This window comes from Haliotis rufescens, unplaced genomic scaffold, assembly GCF_023055435.1.
Source record: "Haliotis rufescens isolate VD_foot unplaced genomic scaffold, xgHalRufe1.0.p SCAF_16, whole genome shotgun sequence".
In the NCBI taxonomy this organism is placed as follows: Eukaryota; Metazoa; Mollusca; class Gastropoda; order Lepetellida; family Haliotidae; genus Haliotis; species Haliotis rufescens.
Genome location: NW_025963846.1, coordinates 16,282,072 through 16,309,192, shown reverse-complemented (window position 1 = coordinate 16,309,192; position 27,121 = coordinate 16,282,072). Strand labels below are relative to the sequence as shown.

Sequence of the window (27,121 nt, the reverse complement as noted above, 5' to 3'; positions counted from 1 at the left end):
CCCGTTAAGATAGAATAGGTCTTCAGCAACCCATGCTTGCCGAAAAAAGGCGACTATGCTTGTCGTAAGAGGCGACTAACTGGATCGTTGGTCAGACTTGCTGACTTGTTTGATGCATGTCATTGTATCCAAGTTGCGTGAATCAATGCTCATGATGTCAATCACTGTATTGTCTGGTCCAGATTCGATTATTTACCATCACTACCATCATATAACTGGAATATTGCTGAGTCAGTATTAAACAACAAACAACAAACAACAAAAACAAACCACCATAATATAGCTAGAATATTGCAGCTTAAAGCAATAAACAAGACAACATATAGTTTGAATATTGCTGACTGTGGAGTTAGATAGCATTTTTTCATAAGAACAAAATTCAAAACATCAATCAGAAAAATGTGGATGACACATATCGATTATTACAAGCACAGGTGCTACAGTAGCAGTATAGTATATTAAATAACACTTTCAAAGGAAAATATTGAATATTATACAACTGTACATACACATCTAGAAGAACAGCTGTGTATCAATTGGGGTAGTATTAATAAGCCAGCGTTCAAGGTGAGTTATGAGAAATGACTGATTAACAAGCGCACAGGCAGTAACACATTGTAGGTAATCAGGTCTTATCAGCAAGGGATTGGCTGAGGACAATCCACCATTGTGTCATGAAAGTACATTAGGATCTATTGTACCTGTTGTGTGTGGTTTATCCGTCTCAGTAAGGTAGGGATGAATTTTATCACATGTTTTGCAGAGCTTATTGCAGTGTTGTGTGCAAGATTAAACCATGTTTTGGTTGAGGCCTATCACGGTTGGTAGGATAGCTTAGTTGATAAGGTGTTGCCTTGTCATCTTGAAGACCCTGGTTCACATTTGTGAAAGTCATGATGCACCATGCTGTCATTTGGCTGAAGCATGGTTGTGTTTACGTTTTACGTTGTGTTTTCATTGTGTTTACATTGTGTTGACGTTTGAAACTGAACACCGCCTCCTTGTGAGCTATTTATAGTCAGGATGGGGCTTTAAGATGTGCCTGCGTGTCTGGACTGATTGGGATTTATTGTGCCAGCTCACTGAGATACCATGCTACAGTTTGACATGCATACCCCACTCAGACGCAGTATACCAACTCCGCGCCGACCAGTCCTTGTTTTAGCCCCTTAATGCCAAGCGCCAGACAGGGTGACAACAAGTACCATCTTTTAATGTCTTCTGGTATGATGCGGCCCAGGGATCAAACCCCGGACCTTCCGCTCTCTGGGCTGACGCTCTAGCACTAGACCACGGAGGCGGTCAGATTCTCACAGAAAACACATTGACCTCTGTAAACCTCTCTGAAATTACCAGGTTGAAGCAACTGAACTTTGGCACGTATCATTCGTTACCACTCGCCCCTTTCCGTAACCTGCAAGAAAACTCGTCACCCTATCCATGAATGTTATGTGCGAAAATACGACAAACCAATCAGAATGTGCGTATGATTTCAAGTTCTTTGTAAAAGAATCCCTCAAAAATAATTTTGGATTTTACATATGTCTTGCATCTAAAAATATATCCAAGACACAGTTAAATGTGTTCAATCATACTGTATAATTCCGCACGTCCCGATGTGCTTTAAATTGCATCTGAAATATATATAATATATGGGGAAATATGTGTGAACCATTCCGCAACAAGTTGACAATTGTTTTAGGTATGCCCGTTTGCGCTAAGACGGAACCCGGTCGCAAAAATGGCCATGAGAGGGGCACGAGTCGCTATTCGGCTTGTCCTGGAATAACATGAGTTGGTCATGAATGTGGCACTTATGTCTCTCCTTATGCTGACATTGTATTTTGGTTCAGTTCATTAGATTTTAGTGTTAGTTTTTTCTTAATGCAGAAAATGTTTGAATATCAATGGTGACAGCAACTTTAGTTCTATCTTTGGTTATTAACTGTTGCCTACTATCCAGGTGAGCTACAGTGCCAGGGCACTATTTTATTTTTTTTCTTTCAGTGAGAACAGTTTGAATCAGTTGATGGTTGAATGAAAAGCATTTTCCGAAAAAAACTTTCTAAAAACTGCAGTTGGCAAATATTATTAAAGTTATGAGAATTAACATGGATTTCATTGTCTCTACATTTCTTCTACATCCCTAAATAGTTACAGAGCTTGAAACTAAATCTAATTTCTGATTGTTTTGCATAGTTAGTAAGATTAGAAGACCAGGAGATGAACCATTTCAAGATGACTGAAAATGTTCACTATAAGGCCATAATAAATTCATTCCTAGATTATCGTCCCCGCCAGACTCCAGACTAAACAACCCTCCATTTGCACAGCCATTACATAACTACAACATGGCTTGAACTGGTCTACAAGGGACTCTTAGTGTGTGCCTGCCTATGGTGTGTGTCTGCCTATGGTGTGTGCCTGCCTATGGTGTGTGTCTGCCTATCAGCTGCTTGCTGTCAGTTGTCAAGATGGTGCTCCCTACTGTGAAAGTACCATAGGGTGTGCAAACCATTTAAGACTGGTATGCCTGTCCTTGCCAGAGTCTATGAGTCTTGTGAAAATTTTCAACAAGTTTGCTTGTGGGGAACTTGCCAAGTTAACGTGAATTGAAGATAAATTCATAAATGTACAAGTATGAGTCAAGGCAGGGAAAACCAAAATAGGTTTGACACAGATATATCCAACTGCTACTGTTGAAATCAGTGTTTATTATCTTTGTTATTTAAGTCAGTCTTCAACTTGACAACTTTATTGACAGCTTAAAATATTAAACCGCACTCCCTACTTTTTTTGTTTTGAAAAATGGATGATTAAATAGCGGTTAATTTATTATGGACTAAATATTTTCTCTCAGATGACATGAAATAGTTACGAGCAGTAATGTGCCGTGAAATTAGTGCTTAAAGTGGAAGAATTGGGCTTGTTATGAACGTTATATATATACAGAGCTCAAAGACCAGGACCTGTTTCGCCAGAATGAAGACAGTCATGAAGTGTAACGCTTGTATATTTAACAATGTCTAAGCCATTAAGTTCATTCCAGGACATCAAATGCATATATTTACATCATTAATTGTGAGTGCTCCTGAAGAAAGCACAGGGGCTTGTAACGCCAAAATTAGCAGCAAGATATATACGGTCACTAACGGGGTCATAGTACCATATAAAAGGAGTGGGATGTAACGAGGTCGACACACCAAGTTCATTCTATGATGAATTCAACAATATTCACTATAAATAACCCTAAAGAACTTACACTCATTTCAAGACAATACATTTAGCTACAGAATAAGAGATAGATGACAAAATTACCGGTAGAAGCCGTTCTTTGGGAGAGAGCATCTTCGAAAGCTCTAACCGTTATGCTTTTTTTATTCCGATCCAAAATCCCTGCTAGAATTTGTACTGCAAACTTACCGAATTTCTTGTTCATTGTATCATATACACAAACCCCACGCATCAAACACACTGAATCGATGGCACCTGTCAGCCCATCCATCATCTTTTCGAGACACCTAAATCTAAAAGCCATAATGGCATATTGAGTTTATCTACATTTATTCATCTCAATCGGGCCTGTGCCATGCCCTGTTTGCCATTGACGACCTTGGCCTTTGATATCCCCCAACTGAAAACAGATGGCAATCTGACTGGCTATAAATAAAATATTTTTTTGTCAACAGTTAATTGGTAAGTTGTTACTTTCTTTCCATGCTAATGTATCATGTTTTATGCATTTCAAGAGATTTGCCATCTTTATGATCTAAGTTAAAAACTTGAAGTCCTGTAATCTGTTTTGTACTTTTCCAACTGCGGATAATTTATGATTTAGATCCACTGACTGTATGATGAATTTAATTAACAGAAATTAAGTCATATCATGATATAATTGCTTGATTGTTTGTTGTTTAACGCCGCACTCAGCAATATTCAAGCTATGTGACGGCGGTCTGTAAATAATAGAGTCTGGACCAGACAATCCAGTGATTGACATCATGAGTATCGATCAAGCAATGGGGATACGATGACATGCATCGACCAAGTCAGCGAGCCTGACCACCTGTTCCTGTTAGTCGCCTCTTTTGACAAGGATAGCTGCCTTAAGGAAGTTAATACTTGTACCTAATGCATCAAACACAACTCCTCCATCAAGAATCCTCAAAATAACTGTTGGACCAAAATCTGTTCTGTAAACCTGCTTGATATTATAGACAGTGCGCCAGTGCAGTTACCGAGATATACTACTCAAAAGAAGTTAAGGATCACCCGATTCTTCCATATTACAATAGTTAATCTCTCATGCCATGACAGATTAACATTACCAATATGAAAGAATCGGGTGATCCTTAACTTATTTTGAGTAGTATATAAGAAATAATGGACAGCTGTTACTTCCATCACAATCACTCCTTCTTCTTTAGAAAAACTCCATTGAACAAGGGGCAGTGTTGTCTGATGAAGTGTTTCTCTGGATGCACAATGAAGCAGAGAGGTTAAAGATACCTGGTTCTGGAAGAACTGGGGGGATTCTGATTGATGAAATGTCAATACAGTCAGACATCCAAATGGTAAGAAGTGGCACAAGCATACAGTTTGGTGGCTTTGTAGAAAATTTTCCAGAGTCTGGACACATGAAAACAACCCAGAGTGGAACCAAGAAGAAGCATTTGGTAACTCATGTATGTCAGATCAGGGTATGAAACTCCCAAACATTTCAGCCAGACCACAGGACTGGCTAGCTGAAATACTTGCCAGCCCTGACCAAAACCTGCCTGCCCACTATAATCATATGTTTCTGAGGATAATTTAATTAAAAATATGAAAACTGATTGCTTGTAGCATAAGCGCATCGCTAAATGTTAGGTTGTCTAAAAGCTAACGGGGTTTCTTTTTGGTTACATTTTATCATTCATCTTTACATGTGAATTAATGCTTATCATCGGGAAATATTTAGAATATTTTCGCCTATGAAATATAACCCGACCGTCGGGCAGGGGGATTTGAAAATCTGACAGCCCGAGTTGAAATCAACCCGTCTCGGACCATCGGGCAGGCAGGTATTTCGAACGCTGGTCAGATGCTGTTCATAGGAATGGGAGGTCTTCGTTTCCAATTTGCTCACTTTCCTGTTCAGACAGCCAGTGCATCTGAAACTCGCTGCATGTTTCCTGAAGCTGTTGATACTCACTCTTGCCATGTGGAATTTTAGAGTGATGTTCGTGACCATGGATGGAGTGGGGTCATACCATGCTTTTATGAAACTAAATGTTGACATTGACAGACTGTCACTTACTGCATGTTCTGAATCCAATCCAGAAAGAAAAGTACATTTCATTATTGATGTTTCACACTGCATGGAAGAAATCCAGCTCCCTTAAAAGTGCAAAAAGCAGTGAGGTGTGCTGTTAAGATTTTATCATGTGGCTTTCTAATTTTATGGCAGTTTTGGGAGGAGGCATACAAGTGGGACAAATGCAGTTCATTGAAGTTACATAGAAACCTCCACAGAGATCATGTTTACCCTGATCAGTCACGGGGGCACGGGTGGCCCAGTCGTCTAAGGCACCGCAGAGTTCCGTCCCTTGGGCACGCCAGAAACCTATGATTGTGGGTTTGAATCCCGGTTTGCCCCGATTATGTTTCTAGGTTTGTCAGCACCATACCCGCACCGAAGTGGTAAACGTCTGAGACCTGTATCACTTCGGGCTTTCCTCCCACATTAAGCTGACACGCTGTGATATAACTGGAATACTGTTAAAAACGGCTTTAAACCAAACTCACTCACTCACTCATTATTCAGTTTTGTTTGACAAGGGTATAAGGATGTATAAAGAAATGTCGCGATTACAGCATGATTAAGTTGTTATCCATCATTTTTTTTGTATACATTGTCAAACGTCAACTTAAAAGAAATGCCTATCACTCAATTCATAACAGCTGTAGTTTGGGAGTAAAAACAGGAATTCTTAGTCATGATCAAAATGGAAATGAAGGTGAAAATACGAAATGCATCAAAATACTTTAACCTGCAAGCTGTGTTATACTTTATGATGCCCAAAGACTAAATTTGACTTTATTGCCAGTTAAAATATGAGACCAATGGCTGTGTGTAAGTTATGTTTTTGAAGCTCGTGTGAGATGTACAACAATGACAGACCCTGTGAGGTAAGAACCAGGTCGTAAGAGATGTATGGGCAGTAAAGCCACAGTGCAGAAAGGATGTGTGCATACAGTCGGAATTAGGGCTATAAAGTGGAACTTGACACAGGCAGCTGGAGAGTAGAACGGACCGCTGTTGATGGTTTCTGGAGTATGACCATATCTGCTGTGACCCTGTCAAACCTATGTGGCTTCTTTTTGCCCTGTTATAACATAGGATCAAAATCTGGTTCAGATGTCTTAAAGCATGTCATCAATGAAATTAGGTTATATCTGAAACTAGGTGATGTCTTTAGGTGCTTTAATTTGATGGACAATTGTCAATTTAATAATGTTGTTGAGAAGGTTAAATTGGTGCAGTTCTGATCAGTAATATATGATAAATCTTGCCAGAAAAAGTTGGGGGCAGACAGGGGGTGAAACTACCATTGTAGTGGAAAATCAGTTGCTTACTGCCTCCAAAAGCACAATTTTTTTCCAAGAAAAAGTAGACCTCAATTTACCATCTACGCAGTAAATTATTAATCTAAACTCTAGATGTCGGACATGATTTTATGGTCTAACTTGAAAATGGGAATCTCTCCACACTTTAGGACTTTAGTGGTAGATGGTTTATTAAGTTTTGAGAGTGATGTCCCTTTGTTGACACAATGCACATTGTTAATATAGACTGTCAACGAAGATTGAAAGGCTATTTTAGATCATCATGACAACCCAGCGACAAACGAATAGTCTATTAGAAGTCTACTAGTAACTTGTTTCCGTTTAATATGATATTCTGAACTGTAATATCCTAAAATGAGCAAGAAATTAAAATCAGGGGTGCATTGTAGAACAATCAATTCCTTTTTCAAGGGAGGAAGTGTTCAAAATGACCCATGCTGTACATACTGAACCTAGTTTCATGTAGCTATACTTACAAGTATTTCCCTGAGGCAAGCAGAGAGCCCTTTAAAGTAACAGTTTCACAAAATATAATACTTTGTGACGTAAGCAATCCACGCTCTCACAACTATTTTTATTATGATGATAGGTTGGCTTGTGTTAAAATATGAAAATGAAAAAAATAAAACCATCACATACTACGAATGAACATGTAAAAACACATGAAAGAAATGTTATCGATTTGTTTTAATGTTCATATTTCATTTGTCATCATAGATGTTTCTTGAATGAAAGTCAAAGATGTGTTGGTGAAACACGTATATATATATATATATATTATTAATAAAAAATTATAATAGATAAATTACCTATATTTGTAGCAAATAAGATGTAACATAAACAGTCCCAAAATGCAGCAAATAGAGTTTCAGATTATCTAATTTTGTATGGTATAACAGGCTACCCACTGTATGGTACAACCACCAGGCTACCCACTGTATGGTGTAACCACCAGGCTTCCACTGTATGGTACAACCACCAGGCTACCCACTGTATGGTATAACCACCAGGTTACTCACTGTATGGTATAACCACCAGGCTACCCACTGTATGGTATAACCAGGCTCCCCACTGTATGGTATAACCACCAGGTTACTCATTGTATGGTATAACCACCAGGCTACCCACTGTATGGTATAACCACCAAGCTACCCACTGTATGGTATAACCACCAGGCTACCCACTGTATGGTATAACCACCAGGCTACCCACTGTATGGTATAACCACCAGGTTACTCACTGTATGGTATAACCACCAGTCTACCCACTGTATGGTATAACCACCAGGCTACCCCCTGTATGGTATAACCACCAGGCTACCCACTGTATGGTATAACCACCAGGCTACCCACCATGTGGTATAACCACCAGGTTACCCACTATGGTATAACCACCAGGTTACCCACTGTATGGTATAACCACCAGGCTACCCACTGTATGGTATAACCACCAGGCTACCCACTGTATGGTATAACCACCAGGCTACCCACTGTATGGTATAACCACCAGGCTACCTGCTGTATGGTATAACCACCAGGCTACCCCCTGTATGGTATAACCACCAGGCTACCCACTGTATGGTATAACCACCAGGCTACCCACCATGTGGTATAACCACCAGGTTACCCACTATGGTATAACCACCAGGTTACCCACTGTATGGTATAACCACCAGGCTACCCACTGTATGGTATAACCACCAGGCTACCCACTGTATGGTATAACCACCAGGCTACCCACTGTATGGTATAACCACCAGGCTACCTGCTGTATGGTATAACCACCAGGCTACCCCCTGTATGGTATAACCACCAGGCTTCCCACTGTATGGTATAACCACCAGGCTACCACCATGTGGTATAACCACCAGGTTACCCACTGTATGGTATAACCACCAGGCTATACACTGTATGGTATAACCACCAGGTTACTCATTGTATGGTATAACCACCAGGCTACCCACTGTATGGTATAACAGGCTACCCACTGTATGGTATAACCACCAGGCTACCCACTGTATGGTATAACCACCAGGCTACCCACTGTATGGTATAACCACCAGGCTACCCACTGTATGGTATAACCACCAAGCTACCCACTGTATGGTATAACCACCAGGCTACCCCCTGTATGGTATAACCACCAGGCTATACACTGTATGGTATAACCACCAGGCTACCCACAGTATGGTACAACCACAAGGCTACCCACTGTATGGTATAACCACCAGGCTACCCACAGTATGGTACAACCACCAGGCTACCCACTGTCTGGTATAACCACCAAGCTACCCACTGTCTGGTATAACCACCAAGCTACCCACTGTATGGTACAACCACCAGTCTACCCACTGTCTGGTATAACCACCAGGCTACCCACTGTATGGTATAATCACCAGTCTACCCACTGTCTGGTATAACCACCAGGCTACCCACTGTATGGTATAACCACCAAGCTACCCACTGTATGGTACAACCACCAGGCTACCCACTGTCTGGTATAACCACCAGGCTACCCACTGTCTACCCACTGTCTGGTATAACCACCAGGCTACCCACTGTATGGTATAATCACCAGGCTACCCACTGTATGGTATAACCACCAGGCTACCCACTGTATGGTATAACCACCAGGATACCCACTGTATGGTATAACCTACAGGCTACCCACTGTATGGTATAACCACCAGGCTACCCACTGTATGGTATAACCACCAGGCTACCCACTGTATGGTATAATCACTCGGCTACTCACGTCGTGACTTTAAGGTTATATGATGTGAAGTATAATTGTAAGATGTCGCCCACCTTTATATTGAATGAATATTGTTAAAACCTTATTAAAACCATACTCACTCACTGTCGGGGGCATGGGTGGCCCAGTTGTCTAAGGCGCCGCGATTTGCTGTGCAGAGTTGCGTCCCTTGGGCACGCCAGAAACCTATGATTGTGGGTTCGAATCCCGGTTCACCCCGATTACGTTTCTAGGTTTGTCAGCACCATACCCATGCTCATGGGTTGCATCGAAGTGGTAAACGTCTGAGACCTGTATCACTTCGGGCTTTCCTCCCACATTAAGCTGACACACCATGATATAACTGGAATACTGTTAAAAGCGGCGTTAAACCCAACTCACTCACTCACTCACTGTCATTTAAAATTATTGTCCAGATAATTTCAGGTGAGCTACAGAGTCTTGCATCTTTATTTTTTTTTTACCCTTTTTTATAGAAAGTGAGAGAAGGTTCACGCATGATGTTATTACCTCAGAGTTAGTTTTATCAGAGCACTGCATTAATCCACCCAGGTTGGCAGTGATTATCCTTGCCTTCACTGTTCTGGAGATAGTACATCATGTTTTCAGTGATTAAACTCATTAAGAAGCAATTGAAGGGACTGAGCCAGAAGTGCCGACTTAACCAGAATTCTACTTAAGCAACCCAAACAATGTCACACGATTGCATAAATCCACAGCCAGAAAAAATTACTTTCATGATTAATCAGCATGGGATGTTTGTTTGTTGTTTAACACCGCACTCAGTAATATTTCAGCTATATGACGGCGGTCTGTAAATAATCAAGTCTGGACCAGACAATCCAGTGATTGTCATCATGAGCATCTATCTATGCAGCTGAACTGGCTCGTGATGTTCACGAACATTTACATAATGTACAAAGTGTCGATATCTCATGTAAGAAGTAAACGACTTGCGGTCGTTTATCGTACAATGAAACACTGCAGGGAGAATAAACCATAAGGGGCACAGTTTTTTATTGTACGATAAACAACTCCCACAAATTGGTTATTTCTTAAATAAACATAAAACCTGGTGTGCACACTTTGCATTAATGACTGCTACAAGGATGTACACAATGTGCACACCAGGGCCCACTTGCACAAAGGCATCTTAGTGCTAACACAGGCTCGCAATAGTTGTAGCACTAAGATCACTTTGTGCAAGTGGGTCCAGATTTTACCTTCAAAGCTCCATAGCCGCCTCCGTGGTCTAGTGGTAGAGCGTCCGCTCAGAGAGCGGAAGGTCCGGGGTTCGATCCCCGGCCGCGTCATACCAAAAGACGTTAAAAGATGGTACTTGTTACCCTGTCTGGCGTTCGACATTAAGGGGCTAAAACAAGGACTGGTCGGCTCGGAGTCAGTATACTGTGTCTGAGTGGGGGTATTCATGTTAAACTGCGGCATTGTATCTCAGTGAGCTGGCACTATAAATCAGCATCAGTCCGGACTAGTACAAGCAGCCACACACACACACACACCTGTGCATGCACGTCGCTATATAAGTGCAATAATCTTGGATGCAACGTTAAACCCCATTTCACCTCACCTCAAAGCTCCATAAATGGAGTTGACTGCCTTATTTCTTGCATTTATGGAGGTAGAAACATCAACAATAATAACGTCAAACTGCATAATTAATCATAAACACAATAAAACCTGTAGGCAACAGTACGGAATCAGTGACATTAATCAGCGCAGTAATGCAACACAAGCCCCACCCATTCTATTATCAGGCAATCAGAAAACAGTTGTCCGTTAGTGGGTGTGGCCTACAAATTTTTTTATTTATGGAAACCCAAACGCATGCGAGATTAACCAATCAGATGCCACGGAATCACTTGCATTTTATTTATTACAACAAAGACTACTGTATGATGTGCTTGTGCTTGTACCTTGGATCTTATACTTCAATTAAATAGAAGCTCACAAATTGAGGGACAATCTGACATTAGTTGCCCATTCATCATGTATAAATGCTGATTATAATTGCCGTTCTCTGGTTTGTGTTAAAGGTTATTGTGGTATATACAGCACTTCTATTGTTAGCTAGTTATGTCAAGAACGTTTGAACTTACACTTGATTGACAGTGTAAAGTATGAGAGGTGAGTTTGTTAAAGTGCTGAATAGGTACAGTGTAAAAGGGTATGCATTCAGGGTGTGTAGCACAGCGGAAGTTCATGAAGGAAGCATCTGTAAAATACTTGTTAAGACTTGTTACAGGTGATCAGTCAACGTGATGTGAAATCTTGCATTTCAGTTGTCCAAGGACATTTTCTTCTTCAAGTGATAGGTATAGTGTGGTAGCCTCCCTACCCCAGTCCCCACCCTACCCCAGTCTCCACACCTTCCCCAGTCTCCACCACTTCCCCAGTCTCCATTTCTACCCAAGTTCCCACCCTACCCCAGTCTCTATCCCTACCCCAGTTTCCATTCTACCCCAATCTCCACCCCTACCCCAGTCCCCACCCTACCCCAGTCTCCACACCTTCCCCAGTCTCCACCACTTCCCCAGTCTCCATTCCTACCCAAGTTCCCACCCTACCCCAGTCTCTATCCCTACCCCAGTTTCCATTCTAACCCAATCTCCACCCCTACCCCAGTCCCCACCCTACCCCAGTCTCCATCCCTACCCCAGTCTCCACCCCACCCCAGTCCCCACCCTACCCCAATCTCCATCCCTACCCCAATCTCCACCCCTACCCCAGTCTCCACCCTACCCAAGTCCCCACCCTACCCCATTCCCCATCCTACCTCCTTCCCCACCCTACCTCCATCCCCACCCTACCCCAGTCCCCACCCTACCCCAGTCCCCACAACATCCCTAGTCTCAATCCCTACCCCAGTCTCCATCCCAGTCCCCACCCTACCCCTGTCGCCACCCTACCCTAGTCTCCAAACTTTCCCCAGTCTCAATCCCTACCCCAGTCTTCATTCTACCCCAATCTCCACCCCTACCCAAGTCCCCACCCTACCCCTGTTGCCACCCTACCCCAGTCTCCAAACTTTCCCCAATCTCCATTCCTACCCAGTCTCCACCCGGGTCCCCACCCTACCCCTGTCCCCACCCTACCCCAGTCTCCACCTCAGTCTCCACACCTTCCCCAGTCTCCACCCCTACCCCAGTCTCCATCCCTACCCCAGGCTCCACCCCTACCCCAGTCCCCAACCCACCCAGTCCCCCCCCCTCCCCCTACCCAAGGCTCCACCCCTACCCCAGTCTCAATCCCTACCCCAGTCCCCACCCTTCCCCAGTCCCCACCCTACCCCAGTCTCCAATTTTCCCCAGTCTCCACACCTTTCCTAGTCTCCACCATCACCCAGTCCCCACCCCTAACCCTAACCCACCCCTAACCCTACCCCAGTCCCCGACCTACCCAAGTCCCCACCCTACCCTACCTCAGTCCCAGCCCTACCTCAGTTTCCAGCCTACCCCAGTCCCCACCCTACCCAAGTCCCCACCCTACCCCAGTCCCCACCCTACCCCAGTCTCCATTCCTACCCCAGTCTCCATCCCAGTCCCGACCCTACCCCTGTCGCCACCCTACCCCTGTCGCCACCCTACCCCAGTCCCCACCCTACCCCTGTCGCCACCCTACCCCTGTTGCCACCCTACCCAAGTCCCCACCCTACCCCAGTCCCCACCCTACCCCTGTCGCCACCCTACCCCAGTCCCCACCCTACCCCAGTCTCCATTCCTACCCCAGTCTCCACCCCTACCCCAGTCTCCACCCCTACCCCAGTCTCCATCCTACCCCAGTCTCCACCCCTACCCCAGTCTCCATTCCTACCCCAGTCTCCATCCCAGTCCCCACCCTACCCCTGTCCCCGCCCTACCCCAGTCCCCACCCTACCCCAGTCCCCACCCTACCCCAGTCCCCGCCCTACCCCAGTCCCCACCCTACCCCAGTCCCCACCCTACCCCTGTCCCCACCCTACCCTAGTCCCCGCCCTACCCCAGTCCCCACTCAACCCCAGTCTCCATCCCAGTCCCCACCCTACCCCAGTCCCCACCCTACCCCAGTCTCCAAACTTTACCCAGTCTCAATCCCTACTCCAGTCTCCACACCTTCCCTAGTCTCCACCATCACCCAGTCCCCACCCCTAACCAAGTCCACACCCTACCCCAGTCCCCACCCTACCCAAGTCCCCACCCTACCTCTGTCGCCACCCTATCCCAGTCCCCACCCTACCCCAGTCTCCACCCTACCCCAGTCCCCACCCTACCCCAGTTGCCACCCTACCCCAGTCGCCACCCTACCCCAGTCCCCACCCTACCCCTGTCACCACCCTACCCTACCCCAGTCCCAGCCCTATCCCAGTTTCCAGCCTACCCCAGTCTCCACCCTACCCCAGTCCCCACCCTACCCCAGTCCCCACCCTACCCCTGTCGCCACTCTACCCTACCCCAGTCCCAGCCCTACCCCAGTTTCCAGCCTACCCCAGTCTCCACCCTACCCTAGTCTCCACCATCACCCAGTCCCCACCCCTAACCAAGTCCACACCCTACCCCAGTCCCCAACCTACCCTACCCCAGTCTCCACCCTACCCCAGTCCCCACCCTACCCCAGTCCCCACCCCAGCCTCCACACCTTCCCAAGTCCCCATTCCTACCCCTGTCTCCCAGTCTCCACCTCTGCCCCAGTCCCAGACTCTACCCCAGTCCCCGCCCTCACCCAGGTCCAACCCTACCCCAGACTCCATCCTCACCCAGTCTCCACACTTTCCCCAGTCTCCACCCCTAACCTAGTCTCCACCCTACCCCAGTCTCCACGCTTTCCCCAGTCTTCACGCTTTCCCCAGTCTCAAACCTCACCCAGTCTCCACACCCTCCCCAGTCTCCACCCCTAACCTAGTCTCCACCCTACCCCAGTCTCCACCCTATCCCAGTCCCCACCCCTAACCTAGTCTCCACCCTCACCCGCTCTCCACACCCTCAGCAGTCTCCACACCTTCCCTAGTCTCCACCATCACCCAGTCCCCACCCTACCCCAGTCTCCACTCCTACCCCAGTCCCCACCCTACCCCAGTCTCCACCCTACCCCAGTCTCCACCCCTACCCTAGTCTCCACCCTACCCCAGTCTCCATCCCAGTCTCCACCCTACCACTGTCCCCACCCCTAACCTAGTATCCACCCTCACCCACTCTCCACACCTTCAGCAGTCTCCACACCTTCCCTAGTCTCCACCATCACCCAGTCCCCACCCTACCCCAGTCTCAACCCCTACACCATTCCCCACCCTACCCCAGTCTCCACCGTGCCCCAGTCTCCACCCCTACCCCAGTCTCCACCCTACCCCAGTCCCCACCCTACCCCAGTCTCCACCCCTACCCCAGTCTCCACCCCTACCCCAGTCTCCACCCTACCCCTGTCTCCACCCTACCCCAGTTGCCACGCTACCCCAGTCTCCACACCTTCCCCAGTCTCTTACCTCACCCAGTCCCCACCCTACCCAAATCAGTACCCCTATTCCAGTTCCCACCCTACCCAAATCAGTACCCCTATCCCCAAATATGACCTTCCCTCAAACAATTTGATACAACTATTAAAAAGATGAATGGCAAGATACTATCCCTCACCCATGAATGTTGGTTGGTCCAGAGACACGTTACTCCCCCACCCCCTCCCAGGCATCATCCCCCAAGCTCATTATTTCACCTGTTTCTGCCTTAACACTGTTGATAATGTGACACCAGTGAGGTTGGAGCTTAGATACTTTACAGCTGTGTGATTGGCTGAACAGGTAGGTGATTGACAAGGCTGTCTACATATAAGGGATGTGTTACACATTCCCTTACCCACTTTCCAGGCTCCATCGTTCCTGTTTATATCCAGGTAAGCCATTATCATTCATTTCATGCCAGGTATTTGTCAAGTCAGTGTCACATATAACTTTACTTTTTTGCTCTTTATGGGTAAAACAAAATTTATTTCTAGATCTGTAGATTCTTTTCTCATGATTTCCACATTTTTATGAGGCCTGAGTCAGTGATGAATTAGTTGGACAAGCTGTTAGTCAGAATTTCATGGTCTTTACTGGCAGAAATTGCATTGCATCATTTTGTAAAGCTGATGAGGCACAATAAACAAGCTCAGTTAAAACCATTATTTAATTGCCAATCTTATGTCTATTATTATTAACATAAATCCAACTGACATTAGGTTGATTTTTAAATATGAAGACTAATCAATTGTTTCCACTTGTCTTGTTTATCCTAACGATGTGTTTTCAGATGCACAATTAAAATGAAATTATATTTAAATAATATTTGACTTATTTGAAGTACATTCAGAGAATATGAGATGTTAGTTTGTTTCACTCAAAAAGATATGCTAGCTGGGAGAAAGCTTGCCACATATGTGGGAATGTACAGTTGACGTGTAATCGGCCAGTTGGGTGTCTCCAACTAAACGTTTCTGCTTCGCTGATCAGCTGTATACGTAGGTCCTGTGTTAAGGTCGACCACACTTTGTGTCGTGTAGACCTGAGATGCGGGAAAACAATATTGATGTAGACCAAGCTGATATTTTTAAGGAGCAGAAATATACTCTGCATTATTTTTGTTTTTTTATTCAATTCATAATTTATTTTAGTCATATAAAAGAATCTTTTATGATTTTGTCAATATATGTGATTTCTATTCATTGAAAACTTAAGTGTTCTCATCATTTTTAATGTATAACATGTTATGTTAGTGAATAGATTTTGTGTAGCTTTCACAAAGAGTTGAAATCAATGCTAGATGACTGTGTAATTAATCATTTGTACTTGCAGTAAAACTGACATGTTTAGTTTGGTTAGGTAGGGTTTTGTGACAAACACTGGTTTGAAAATGTTTATTTCAATTAAATTGTTGAGATGTTATTGTGGTTTGCAAATCTAACACCAAAACTCCCTGCAGTATCATAGGTCATCATCGTCTCCTCATTCCATGGTTCACACGATTTGTCCTCCTTCTCCGGAACTGCCTTAATCATTGTTATACTTGTCCGGAATCTGTCGGGAGAGCTCAATGTCGGTAGTTTACTCCTGTCTTGGTCACACCAAAAGACTTTAAAAGATGGTACTTGTTGTTACCCTGCCCGGTGCTCGGCATTAAGGGGATAAAACAAGGACTGGTCACCTCGGACTCAGTATACTGTCTCTAGTATCCATGTTGAGTGGGGTGTTGTTGTTAAAACTGTGGCTGCATGATGGTATCTCAGTGTAGCCAGGCTAGCACTATAAAACTCAGGCGTTAGTCCGGACTAATACAAGCAGGCAAACACACACATCTGCATACACGTAGCTGTATGAGCGGAACAATCTTGTTAGGGAGAATTTCACCTCACCTCACCTCACCTCACCTCACCTCACCTCACCTCACCTCACCTCATCCCACCCCAACCCACCTCACCCCAACCCACCTCACCTCATCCCACCCCACCCCACCCCACCCCACCTCACCTCACATACAAATCTAAGTCAATACTGATCAGTGGTGGAGTTTATGCAAATCATACCTCTACACTGAGTGACTAGTAGTGACACAGTTAAAATCTTTATTGCATGGTTAAGGGCGGTCGGGTAGCCTAGTGGTTAAAGCGTTCGCTCGTCACGCCGAAGACCCGGGTTCGATTCCCGACATGGGTACAATGTGTGAAGCCCATTTCTGGTGTCCCCCGCCGTGATATTGCTGGAATATTGCTAAAAGCGGCGTAAAACCATACTCACTCACTCACTCACTATTGCATGGTTAATGTAAGCTCCTGGTGCCTTAAATAAATAAGCATGCTTTGATTTAATATTTTATCACAATATATAAAATCAGTTATCAGTCCCTATGAAAATTAAATAGAAATTATCTGCCACACAAAAAATACATTGTAGCAAGATGTCTTTTAATTTTTTATTTTGGCTTATAGTAGTTTTAGTTACCCCCCATTATTATGTGACCAGGCCCTCATAATTACGTCAATTATAGAATTATTGTGCATGTATTTACTTTCAACTGTCAATGACAGTTGGTCATGGGTATGTAGGAGGGTGTGTAGAGTAGACTGGTATTGACAATCACCTCACACAGCAGCTCCAACACTCAGTACACACATGTTCTGTGTGTACAGAGAGATTGTACTTGTGGTATTTACAGTCTGGTGATAGGGGTCTGACTCTGACTCAAAGATATATATAACATACACATATGTTGAAAGACATATACTCAGATAGGCTTTGGCCTAGGCTGAAACTTGTCACATGGAAACTTTGGCCCAGAACAACCTGGGTAAACTTTGCCCAAGTTTTCTGAATAATCTTTGGCTTTTATTGAACATTTCCTGTGGACACTTTGGCCTAAGTTGAACTTTTCACTGGGAAATTTGTGCTTTAGGAGGAACTTTCCCAGAGTAAACTTTGGCCAAGGCTGAATTCTTTAGTAATCTTTGGCCTAGATTGAACTATACCTGAAGAAACTTTTCCTAGACTTGACGCAAGAGCCCCTGGACACATGTTTCCAGTAGAAACTTTGGCCAAGGCTCATTTTTTAAATGTGGAAACATTGGCCTTATGCTTGATGCTTGATGCTTGATGCTTGATGCTTGAGTCTTTGGAAACCTTTCCCAGAGTAAACACTGCAGGCCTAGACTGAACTTTCACAGAGAAACTTTTAATGCAAACTTATAAGGGCCAGCTTTCCCATAGGAGGCCAGCTTTCGCTGCTATTTTGGTGATAATGTGTTGCAACATTAATGACTGATTACAACTTATTACATCAGGGTGAGATGTGCCCAAGTCCAGTTTCAATGTATACCTTAGGGAGCCTTGACTGTTACACTGGTACGCACAATACTTGTCAACGTTTAAGTTTTCCGGTTTGTCCTGGATATTGACCTGTAATACATGGCTGGGCTATGTTTTATGTGTTCAAGGGCTGTTAGTCTCAGTGTCTGACAGTGTTGATAAGCACCTCTGACGTGTTACATTATTTGACTACAGTATATTAAGTCAGCTGTCATGGATCACAATGAATATCCACAGATGCGCAATGAAAATTGCATCACATGCAGGAATTTCCATTCTGAAAATATACAGACAGATGAAGCTAGACTTTCATTATGCCCCTGACCCAAAACAGCAGGGGCATTTAGTTGGACCAAGGAATTCTGTCCGTCCTTCCAAGGACATTTGTGTGTGACCTATAACTTGAAAACTACTACATCGATTCTTTTCAAACTTGGTGAACACCTTTTATGCCTATAGGAGAGGTGCAGCGTGAAGTTTGATGTCAATGTGTGAAATTTCTGAAAAAATACAGATATTTTCCTTTTTTTACTTAGGATTTATTTACTTCAACATTTGTGCAGCCTATGACTTGAAAAAGACTAAATGGATTTTTTTTCAATTAGGGCACAGTTTCTACACCAGTAGGAGAGATGCAGTGTGAAGTTTGTTTTCAATATTTCGATTTTCTGAACAAATACAGCTTTTTTTCACTTAGAATTTTCTTATTAAAGCGTTTGTGCGAGATATAACTTGAAAACTGCTGCATGGATTTTTTTCAAATTTAGGGAACAGTTCCCATAACTCCTAGAAGAGGTGCAGTGCAAGGTTTGATTTTGATATGTGTATTTTCTGAAACAAAATGATGTTTTTCATGTTGTGAACTGAGAAATATTTTGGAGTCGGAGTCCGGGGTATAAGTGAGCCCTGCTTACTCTGTGTCTTGTTGGAGTACTATTAATGATGCTGAATGTCACCTTGACACAGAAATAGCACACAGTGACTGGCAACAAGCAGATAACTCTGTTTTAAGAGTGAAAGATTGACGTGAAACTGACTGACAAAATGTAGTAAGGGAGAAAGTATTTGATTTTCATTAGGGAGCCGGGAGTGGGTTTGAGGTCAGCCTGTTTTGGTTGTTCCCCTATGACCAGCATATTTGAACTGGTTATGCATGATGCTCTTGGTACAGCAAAACTAGCTCATAAGAACTAGCCTCCAAAAAACAATTACATATCTATTTCTGACATAATTTTAACAGCCATCAATCATGTGTCAATCAAATGAGTCATTTGAAGCCGCATGACCAATCACGTTGCTTGTTTTGTTTCTGTGGACCAATGAGAACTCTCCACCTGCTACAGGACACTGCTGAATGACACATGTTTACAAAGTAACCCACTTGCTTGATACCTCCAGCCAAGCTGCTGTCAGCAAAACACATGGGATCAGATTCATGTGAAGAAATAAATCCTGATTATGTATATGTGATTATCTCTATAACTCAAGATGATTTAATCTAATTTCAAATTGAAAAAAGAGGGGGGTTTAATATGTTTTCATTATGTTGCACAGGGCTCCCAGCCATGCCAAATTCCCCGTTTACTATAGCAGCTTTTAGGGAAATCACTTATTTTATTGATGGCTCTAAAGTTATGTCAGAAATAGAAAAGAAAATGTATTTTAGTTCTGCAATAAGGTATAATAAATAGCAATTAACTTTAAAAAAAATAATTTAACATCTGGATAAAACTTTAATCTGTAAACCACATCATAAATATGAGTGAATTATTTGTAGCATATGGATAGAAATGTGCGCATTACATACTTACATACTGGTATTTCCATTAATCTTGAAGTGCAGCGACATTCCATTGATGATGTCATACAATGATATGACGTCAGAAATGCAGTTAACTGCTGTGGCGTAATAATTTACAGAACGTTGCGGTACATCTCCCATTCCCATACCCGACCAGTCGTAAAAGTTGAATTATTTCACTTTTTGTTTGGTATATTAGACAATATATGTTTGACCTCTAGATTTATTGTTTATCAATTCTGAGTTGGCAAACTTACAAAGATTTGAATCACATAAGAACTACCATTTTGTTTGCACCTAGTCCTTACATGTTTCTACAGGTTTATAGAAAATATCATCCTTACATAATAAGGGTGAGAATATGTGATTGAGTTCCACTTTCTGAACTTTTTTCCCCCAAACTGATAAGAAATTACCTTCTAAAAGGCTTGGAAAATTAGTATCGTAAACTTATACATTCTTCATGAATTTGGATCCTGGTGCATTTAGGTGCATTGAGATTAGAGACTTATCTCAATATGTGAAGCGTATCTAGGGGGAAGAGTTTGTTCATTGTGGGCAGACTGCCTTGGTGGGTCATTGGCAGTTAAGGGGGGAGAGGGGGGGGGGATGATAGTCAGAAGTAGGATGGTGTATATTACGTGCGTGCTTTAGTAGAGGGGATTGTATAGGAACTGTTTTGAGGTACAGTTGGTTTGTAAGAAAAACAGCCTGTGTATATGTCCGTTAAGTCAATACATAACCCTTTTTGAATCAATAAGATATGTTCAAATATCTATGTAAATAACCACGTGAGCATGGGACTTACGAAATCTTGAAATGCAAACTATGGAAGACAATCTGTGCCAAAATTACATTATGCTTGTGTCAGATAAGATGAGAAACATTGGAAACTACAGTCTCCTTGACAGATGTGGTTATGCTTGCTGTAAAATGATATTATTCTGCTTGGTAGATTTTCTGCATCTAAAAGCATATATTACGTTAAAAAATTACATTTTAACACAGATCCCCTTCCATAGCAAACACGTATGCAGCCATGCTGACAATCGGCTATTTTTACTCTGTGGTTACTCGAACACACTGTCAATTGTCTTTTGACCAGATTTAACCAGAGACATTTATTCTTTATTGTGTTTTTGGGGAAGTAAACAAGCCATCACACAAAACTGGGAGGAACAAAAGCTGTATCCCCACTTAGATATTTGTCCATGCTGATACACTCACGGGACTCCGCTTTCCTTTGGCTTTACGTGATTGGACAGTTTCAGGAGGAATTACGGTACCTCTCTCTCTAACTACCCTTCTAATACTTATGAAAACTTTTTATTATTCGTTTTCTTTTATAAATATTTTTTAAAATATTAATGTATGTTTCTTAAACCTGCTTTTTCCCAAAAAATATTTCTCTTATTCTAATATTGATGTATGTAGTGTGTATGTCAGTGTCCCAGAAGCCAATATTTAGCTGGGTGTTAAACATCCGATTTAATGATCTGTGAGTAGTATGGATTTTGCTTTTAGCAATATTCCATCAATATGTCGACAGGGCTTCACACATTGTACCCATGTAGGGAATCGAACCCGGGTCTTCAGCGTGATGAGAGAACACTTTACCACAAGGCTACCCCATTGCCCTCAAACTAATGGTATATGTGCTCCTATCTATATATGTTTAACAATCTGACAATTTCATAATCTATTTGTGTCTGTGTCTGTAGCTAATGTTAGCAGTACAGGCCATGTCTTAAGAGCTGACAGTTGAATTAAGGCAGTGCAGTGAAGCCAGCTGAGATATGAATGGAGCTAGTCTGTTTTACACAGTATTGATTCTGGTCTGTCATTGACTATTGATAATATTTCCCTAGATACATGTATATACACAGCATATACAATACACAGGCTGGGCTTTAGTTTGTATGATACCTGCCCCAGTTAAGCATACATCATGTTACTGTCTGTCTGTTGTACCAATTCAAACTGAAACATTTCATAAGTCTGTGGCTTATATATAACTCCCTTCCATGAACTAGTTCCAGTTCAGTTGCACCCAAAAAAATATTCATACATGTCCAGGGCTAAGCTGTCCACTCTTGTGAGCCCTAAAACAGGCTAACGTAATCTATTCCGTATCAGCTCAGCATTGAGAGGCCAACAGAACCTATTGACGGGTAATGTATTTCATTGTCTCTAATTGAAACAGTATGGAAATATAGATAGGCCATGTAAGATCTGATTCTAGATTTACGCGCTTGTGATTGAGAACTGTCACAAAGTGGCCTTGTAGACTAGCCGGATGTATTGGGCTGTCGTGATACAAGTGAATTGTAAACAGATATAAATAGCTGAATCATGCTAGGAGGAAATTAGGTTTGGGTGATGTAGTAGATGTGGTTCTGCTTCAACTAAAGCGCCCTGCTATTATAACACTGAGGTCACTTTGACTATCGGACATATGATCGGCTTTTTTCGACTTATCTTTACGTGGCTTTTTAGAAGTGGTAGTATCAATGAAGTTGACTGGATTTATTCTTTCTTCTTTCTATCCATGCAATGTTTAGGAAGCGGTGTTAGATTCAAGCCTTTATCAAGCAAGTGCTTGCCCGTGTTCCAAAATGTTGCACTGATAGAAAAGTTGAAATCCAGAACGCATGTTCAATAACTGACTCAGTAAATTTTCATGTCAAGCCCAAATGAACTGTTTTTGCAGAACATAATATTGAAAAATTGAGTTTTGCTTTTCACTTTTTGACTGTATAATAAAAATATGATTTATTTTGCTGTTGCTGTGTAAATGGTATTTTTGGATATTTCATTTTCATGGTGTATTTTTAGCTGAATGTAAGTGCATTTATTTAATTTCAGTCTTTTCAACTATATTGTATATGGTTGTACCTAGAAATCTAAATATATTATTGATAGCAATTTTTCAGAATGAATATATACACAGATCCATCTGTTGCATTGTAGGCAACATTTTTTTATTGTCATGTTCTTCATTTTTATTACAAACTATCAATGTTGTTATAAAATACATGTTCACAGTTCAAGTCAATAGGTAACTGTTTAAATGGAGAAATACGTCGGGGGGGGGGGGGGGGGGGGGGGGTGGGGGTTGGCTGGGGTGATTACGTTACACTTGAATGTACTCTTACTGTAATTGATATATTCAGGTTATGACGTGTGTGTTTTGGATGGTAAGTAATACTAAGTATCCTGTGTTGGGAATAACACTGTGTTTACTGGGCCTTGGTGAGCTACATACATAGTGTTATGTAATAGTAATGTCATGACAACTTTATCATATAATGTCATTCTTAAATTCTAGAGTTCTAGACGAGTCTAAATTTACTACCCAGGGTACCCTACCCCCTATTATACCCTACCCGGGTACCCACTGCAGGTCTCAAGAGTTGGGAATGTCTGATTGGGAATTGTGTTACCACAGCCCTGGCCAAAATTATTTAGATACATGTGTCAAATGATCAGATCATGCGTACACTGAAGTTGACTGAAGCTTTATCTTTACTCAAACATATACAAGTCAGAAGGAATGTGTGCATCGTCAGAAAGAAATGCGAACATTAGCGAGTGTAACCACTGAGCTATAGTGAGTTTTTGTCATTAAACAATATATCATGTGACTCACAACAGGTCCGGTTAGTCCTGTTGGTATCCGGGGCCTATTTAGGACCCACTTGACACGAGTACCCGAGTTATCCGTCCCAGCCCTAGTTCTATCTCTCACAAAGAGTATCATGACATTGCAAATTTATCCCAATAATAATATAAATCATAACAGCGGCAGAAACTAACATTTTTAGTCCACTCGTTCTTATAATGAAAAACATATAGAAATACCCTTAAAATTGGCAAATTTCTACTTGTCCTTTTGATACCTTAACTATTGGGCAGTTTGGCAAGGACTACAGGACTAGTGCCAATTTCTAACACTGCACTGCAGTGATTGGTCAGGCAGATAGTGATACCAGGAAATATAGTTCCAACTGAAACATGATTTTCCCTATCTTAGACTATTAATTTGATGATGATAACAAACATAGTATGAGATAACAGTATTACCCTAATAGAGACCGTTTTTATCCTGCCAAGAAACCTACCCATTGTATGTTAAATTCATCATTTCAGGCATGTTACTACTTGAGAGGCTGAAAGATGTTATTGGTACTCAGAGCTCAAGATAACTTTTTGAGCAATTGAGTTTTTACTCTAGGGTTTCTATTATAATTGGGTTATTACATTTTTCATTGGGTAACCAATCTTTTATCACTCATCTATTCATCACTCTGTTGGGTTTTTCCCAAAATTTGTGAACATTTTAAGATTTAAAAAAAAATGAAATAATGTTTTCGATGTATAAAACTGTTCTAAATATATAGGCTAGACTTGGAAAGTAAATTAGCTCATAATTGTGTTTCAGAAATTAGCTCCTTTGTATGCATGCTGAAAAGTCTTTATTGGGTATTTACGCATGCTGTTTTTATACATTTGAATTTTTCATTAAATGCTTGTGTTTCTGTATGCAAGTTAATTGAAAGTAATTGGGTTTTGAATATTTTTAGGGGGTATTCTACGCAAATACGCTGCTTATCTGTAGCTCTGTGGTACTTGGATTAATATGAAGGGTGGGGATGCTTGTTAGGAAACAAGCTTGGCAGTGTATATGAAATATTTCTCATTCAGAATATCCCCACACTATGTCCATAGAAATAACAAGTAAATCTGATCTTTCACTTTTAATTATATATTAGTCCTCTGTGATATATTTCAGGAATAAAACGCAATAAAAAAGCAATAAAACTAGGGACAAGATTTATCAATAAACATTTAAGACTAATTTCAAAATTTATAGTACTCTTAGACTAAGTGTTCCTGTGTCAGTTGGGAACCTTATAGGGCTTGAGTAAAAGTTTAAGGCCTTTGTTTCTCTTTGTAGATTTTTTTAGAAGGGCCATATTGTTAACTTGTGTTTTCATCATCAAATATGTTCTGTATTGAACCATGTCAGGTACTTGTGATTGTATGTGTTAATGCCTTGGCGGAGATAGAAACTAAAAGTATTAGTCCACTAGTCATTATAATCATAGCATACAGTAAAACCCTTAAGACCGGCAAATGTCTACTAGTCCTTAGGATACCTTAACTATTGGGCAAGGACTATAGGACTAGTGCCAATTTCTAACGCTGCTTGGTTTGATGTGTGTCATTGTATCTCCATACATGAAGAGTTGCTCATAATGTAAACTAGTGATTTGTTTGGCCAGACTTGATTATTTAGACTTGAATTAATTGTTGTCTTGTTTTCCAGACTGTGTGTCGTTTCCAGTGAGAAGCACACCTGAACACCTCTGCCCACCTCACCGTGACTCTCCTGACCAGGTGAGTTGTCTTCTCCATGTCCTACTTGTCCCACAACCCGTGAGGATCCGGGTGGAATAGAGCTCAGCAACCCATGCTTGTCTTATGAGGCGACTGTGCTTGTCGTAAGAGGCGACTAACAGGATCAGGTGGTCAGGCTTGCTGACTTAGTTGATGCATGTCATCATATCCCATCTGCGTGGATCGATGCTCATGATGTCAATCACTGGATTGTCTGGTCCAGACTCGATTATTTACAGACCGCTGTAATACAGCTGGAATATTGCTGAGTGCAGCGTTAAACAACAAAGACCTCAGCAGAGTTCAATGCGGTAGATGTTTAAGTACCCAATGGGGAGGTGGGGTAGCCTCGTGGTTAAAGCGTTCGCTCGTCACGCCGAAGACCCGGGTTCGATTCCCAGCATGGGTACAATGTGTGAAGCTCATTTCAGATGTCCCCTGTTGTGATATTGCTGGAATGTTGCTCAAAGCAGCGTAAAACCATACTCACTCACTCACTCGTTAATTATCCAATGAGACCTGAGACATGAGACACTGATTGCTGTTACGTAAACTACACTTTTCTAATTTAGCCGGTGTGTTATGATGCATGCTCATGACATGCTACATGCCGTGGTGGGGTCATGAGATATAAAACTGTCTGTCAGTGTCATCTCTAGACACAAAGGTGTCACCTTGCTCTTTAAGCACATTAAAGAGAATTGTAATACAAAGTATCCTTATCATGCACAAATGCATCTTCCCAAGGCAAGGGCGTTAACTGACCATAAAAGTCCAGTTTCTTATCTTGCTGAACCAACCTGGAATTCCGAAGTTCCATTTTGGCTGGACTAAGAAAACAAACCCCATGAAGATACGGTTTAGAATTGGTCTTCAACAACCTAGACTTGTTGTCAGAGACTTGCATGATCAGAAGGTCAAGCGCGCTGACTTTCCAAATGCCTAGATTGATGCTCATCATGTCAATCACTGGATTATCTGGTCCAGACTCGATTAATTACAGATTTAAGTTATATAGCTGGAATATTGCTGAGTGCAGCGTTAAACAACAAACAAACAAATAAAACTTTGAAAATGACTATTCTATTCCTGGCATCTCTGTATAGACCTGACTCTACCAAATTCATAAAAATGGGAAGGCCTTGTATGAATCATCAAGCGATATTAAGTGATGCGTCATTGTCCAAAGATGGAGACCATTATGGTGACTTGGCTTTAAGCAACCTTTGTGGGCCAGTTTGAGAAAATGAAACTTATTTTCCGAAACCGAGTATTTCATAGAAAAGCTAGTTCCTGGTGTGACACTGATGGATCAATGCACACCAGCTATATAAGTGAGACTGTTGTGGCACTTTGTATCACATGGACTGGAACACGACAAGCCTATACAGTGTATTGGGAATAAGCTGTTCGTGTTGGTGATACTAGCAAAACCTAAAATGAAGATGGTAAGAGTTCCTATTCTGATCTTTTTTTAGCTTAGATTGATTAATTTTCACAGACTTCTCTTTTTTTCACAAATTAAAACTAAACAATCAAAAATGAACTCTTTGAATGAAAATAGGCACGTGATGTAAAACATGCCGAACTATATTTTTGCTCGTAATGCCAGACGAACTGTTTTCCTGGTCTTTGGAAGAGTCTACCTTACATTTTGAAAGTGTTTTTAAACAAAAATTAAATCAGTATATTTGAATGAAAGCCTCATTATTTCAAACCCTTCTTTTGGGTTTAGC

General features: G+C 42.1%; 1 protein-coding gene across 3 annotated transcripts in view; it reads left to right on the top strand.

The window, feature by feature from the left end:
• LOC124120949 (5-aminolevulinate synthase, erythroid-specific, mitochondrial-like) overlaps positions 1-27,121 on the top strand; it is a 57,295-nt gene that overhangs the window by 13,573 nt on the left and 16,601 nt on the right. The window contains exons 1-2 of one of the 3 annotated variants that reach the window (XM_046483870.2): positions 15,168-15,240; positions 25,315-25,385. In XM_046483870.2, coding sequence (XP_046339826.1) covers positions 15,183-15,240; positions 25,315-25,385 — 129 coding nt within the window. In that variant the 5' untranslated portion in view covers positions 15,168-15,182. Of the gene's footprint in view, positions 1-15,167; positions 15,241-22,110; positions 22,157-25,314; positions 25,386-27,121 lie in introns of those variants that run through there. The other 2 variants (XM_046483887.2, XM_046483879.2) reach the window with 2 other exon arrangements.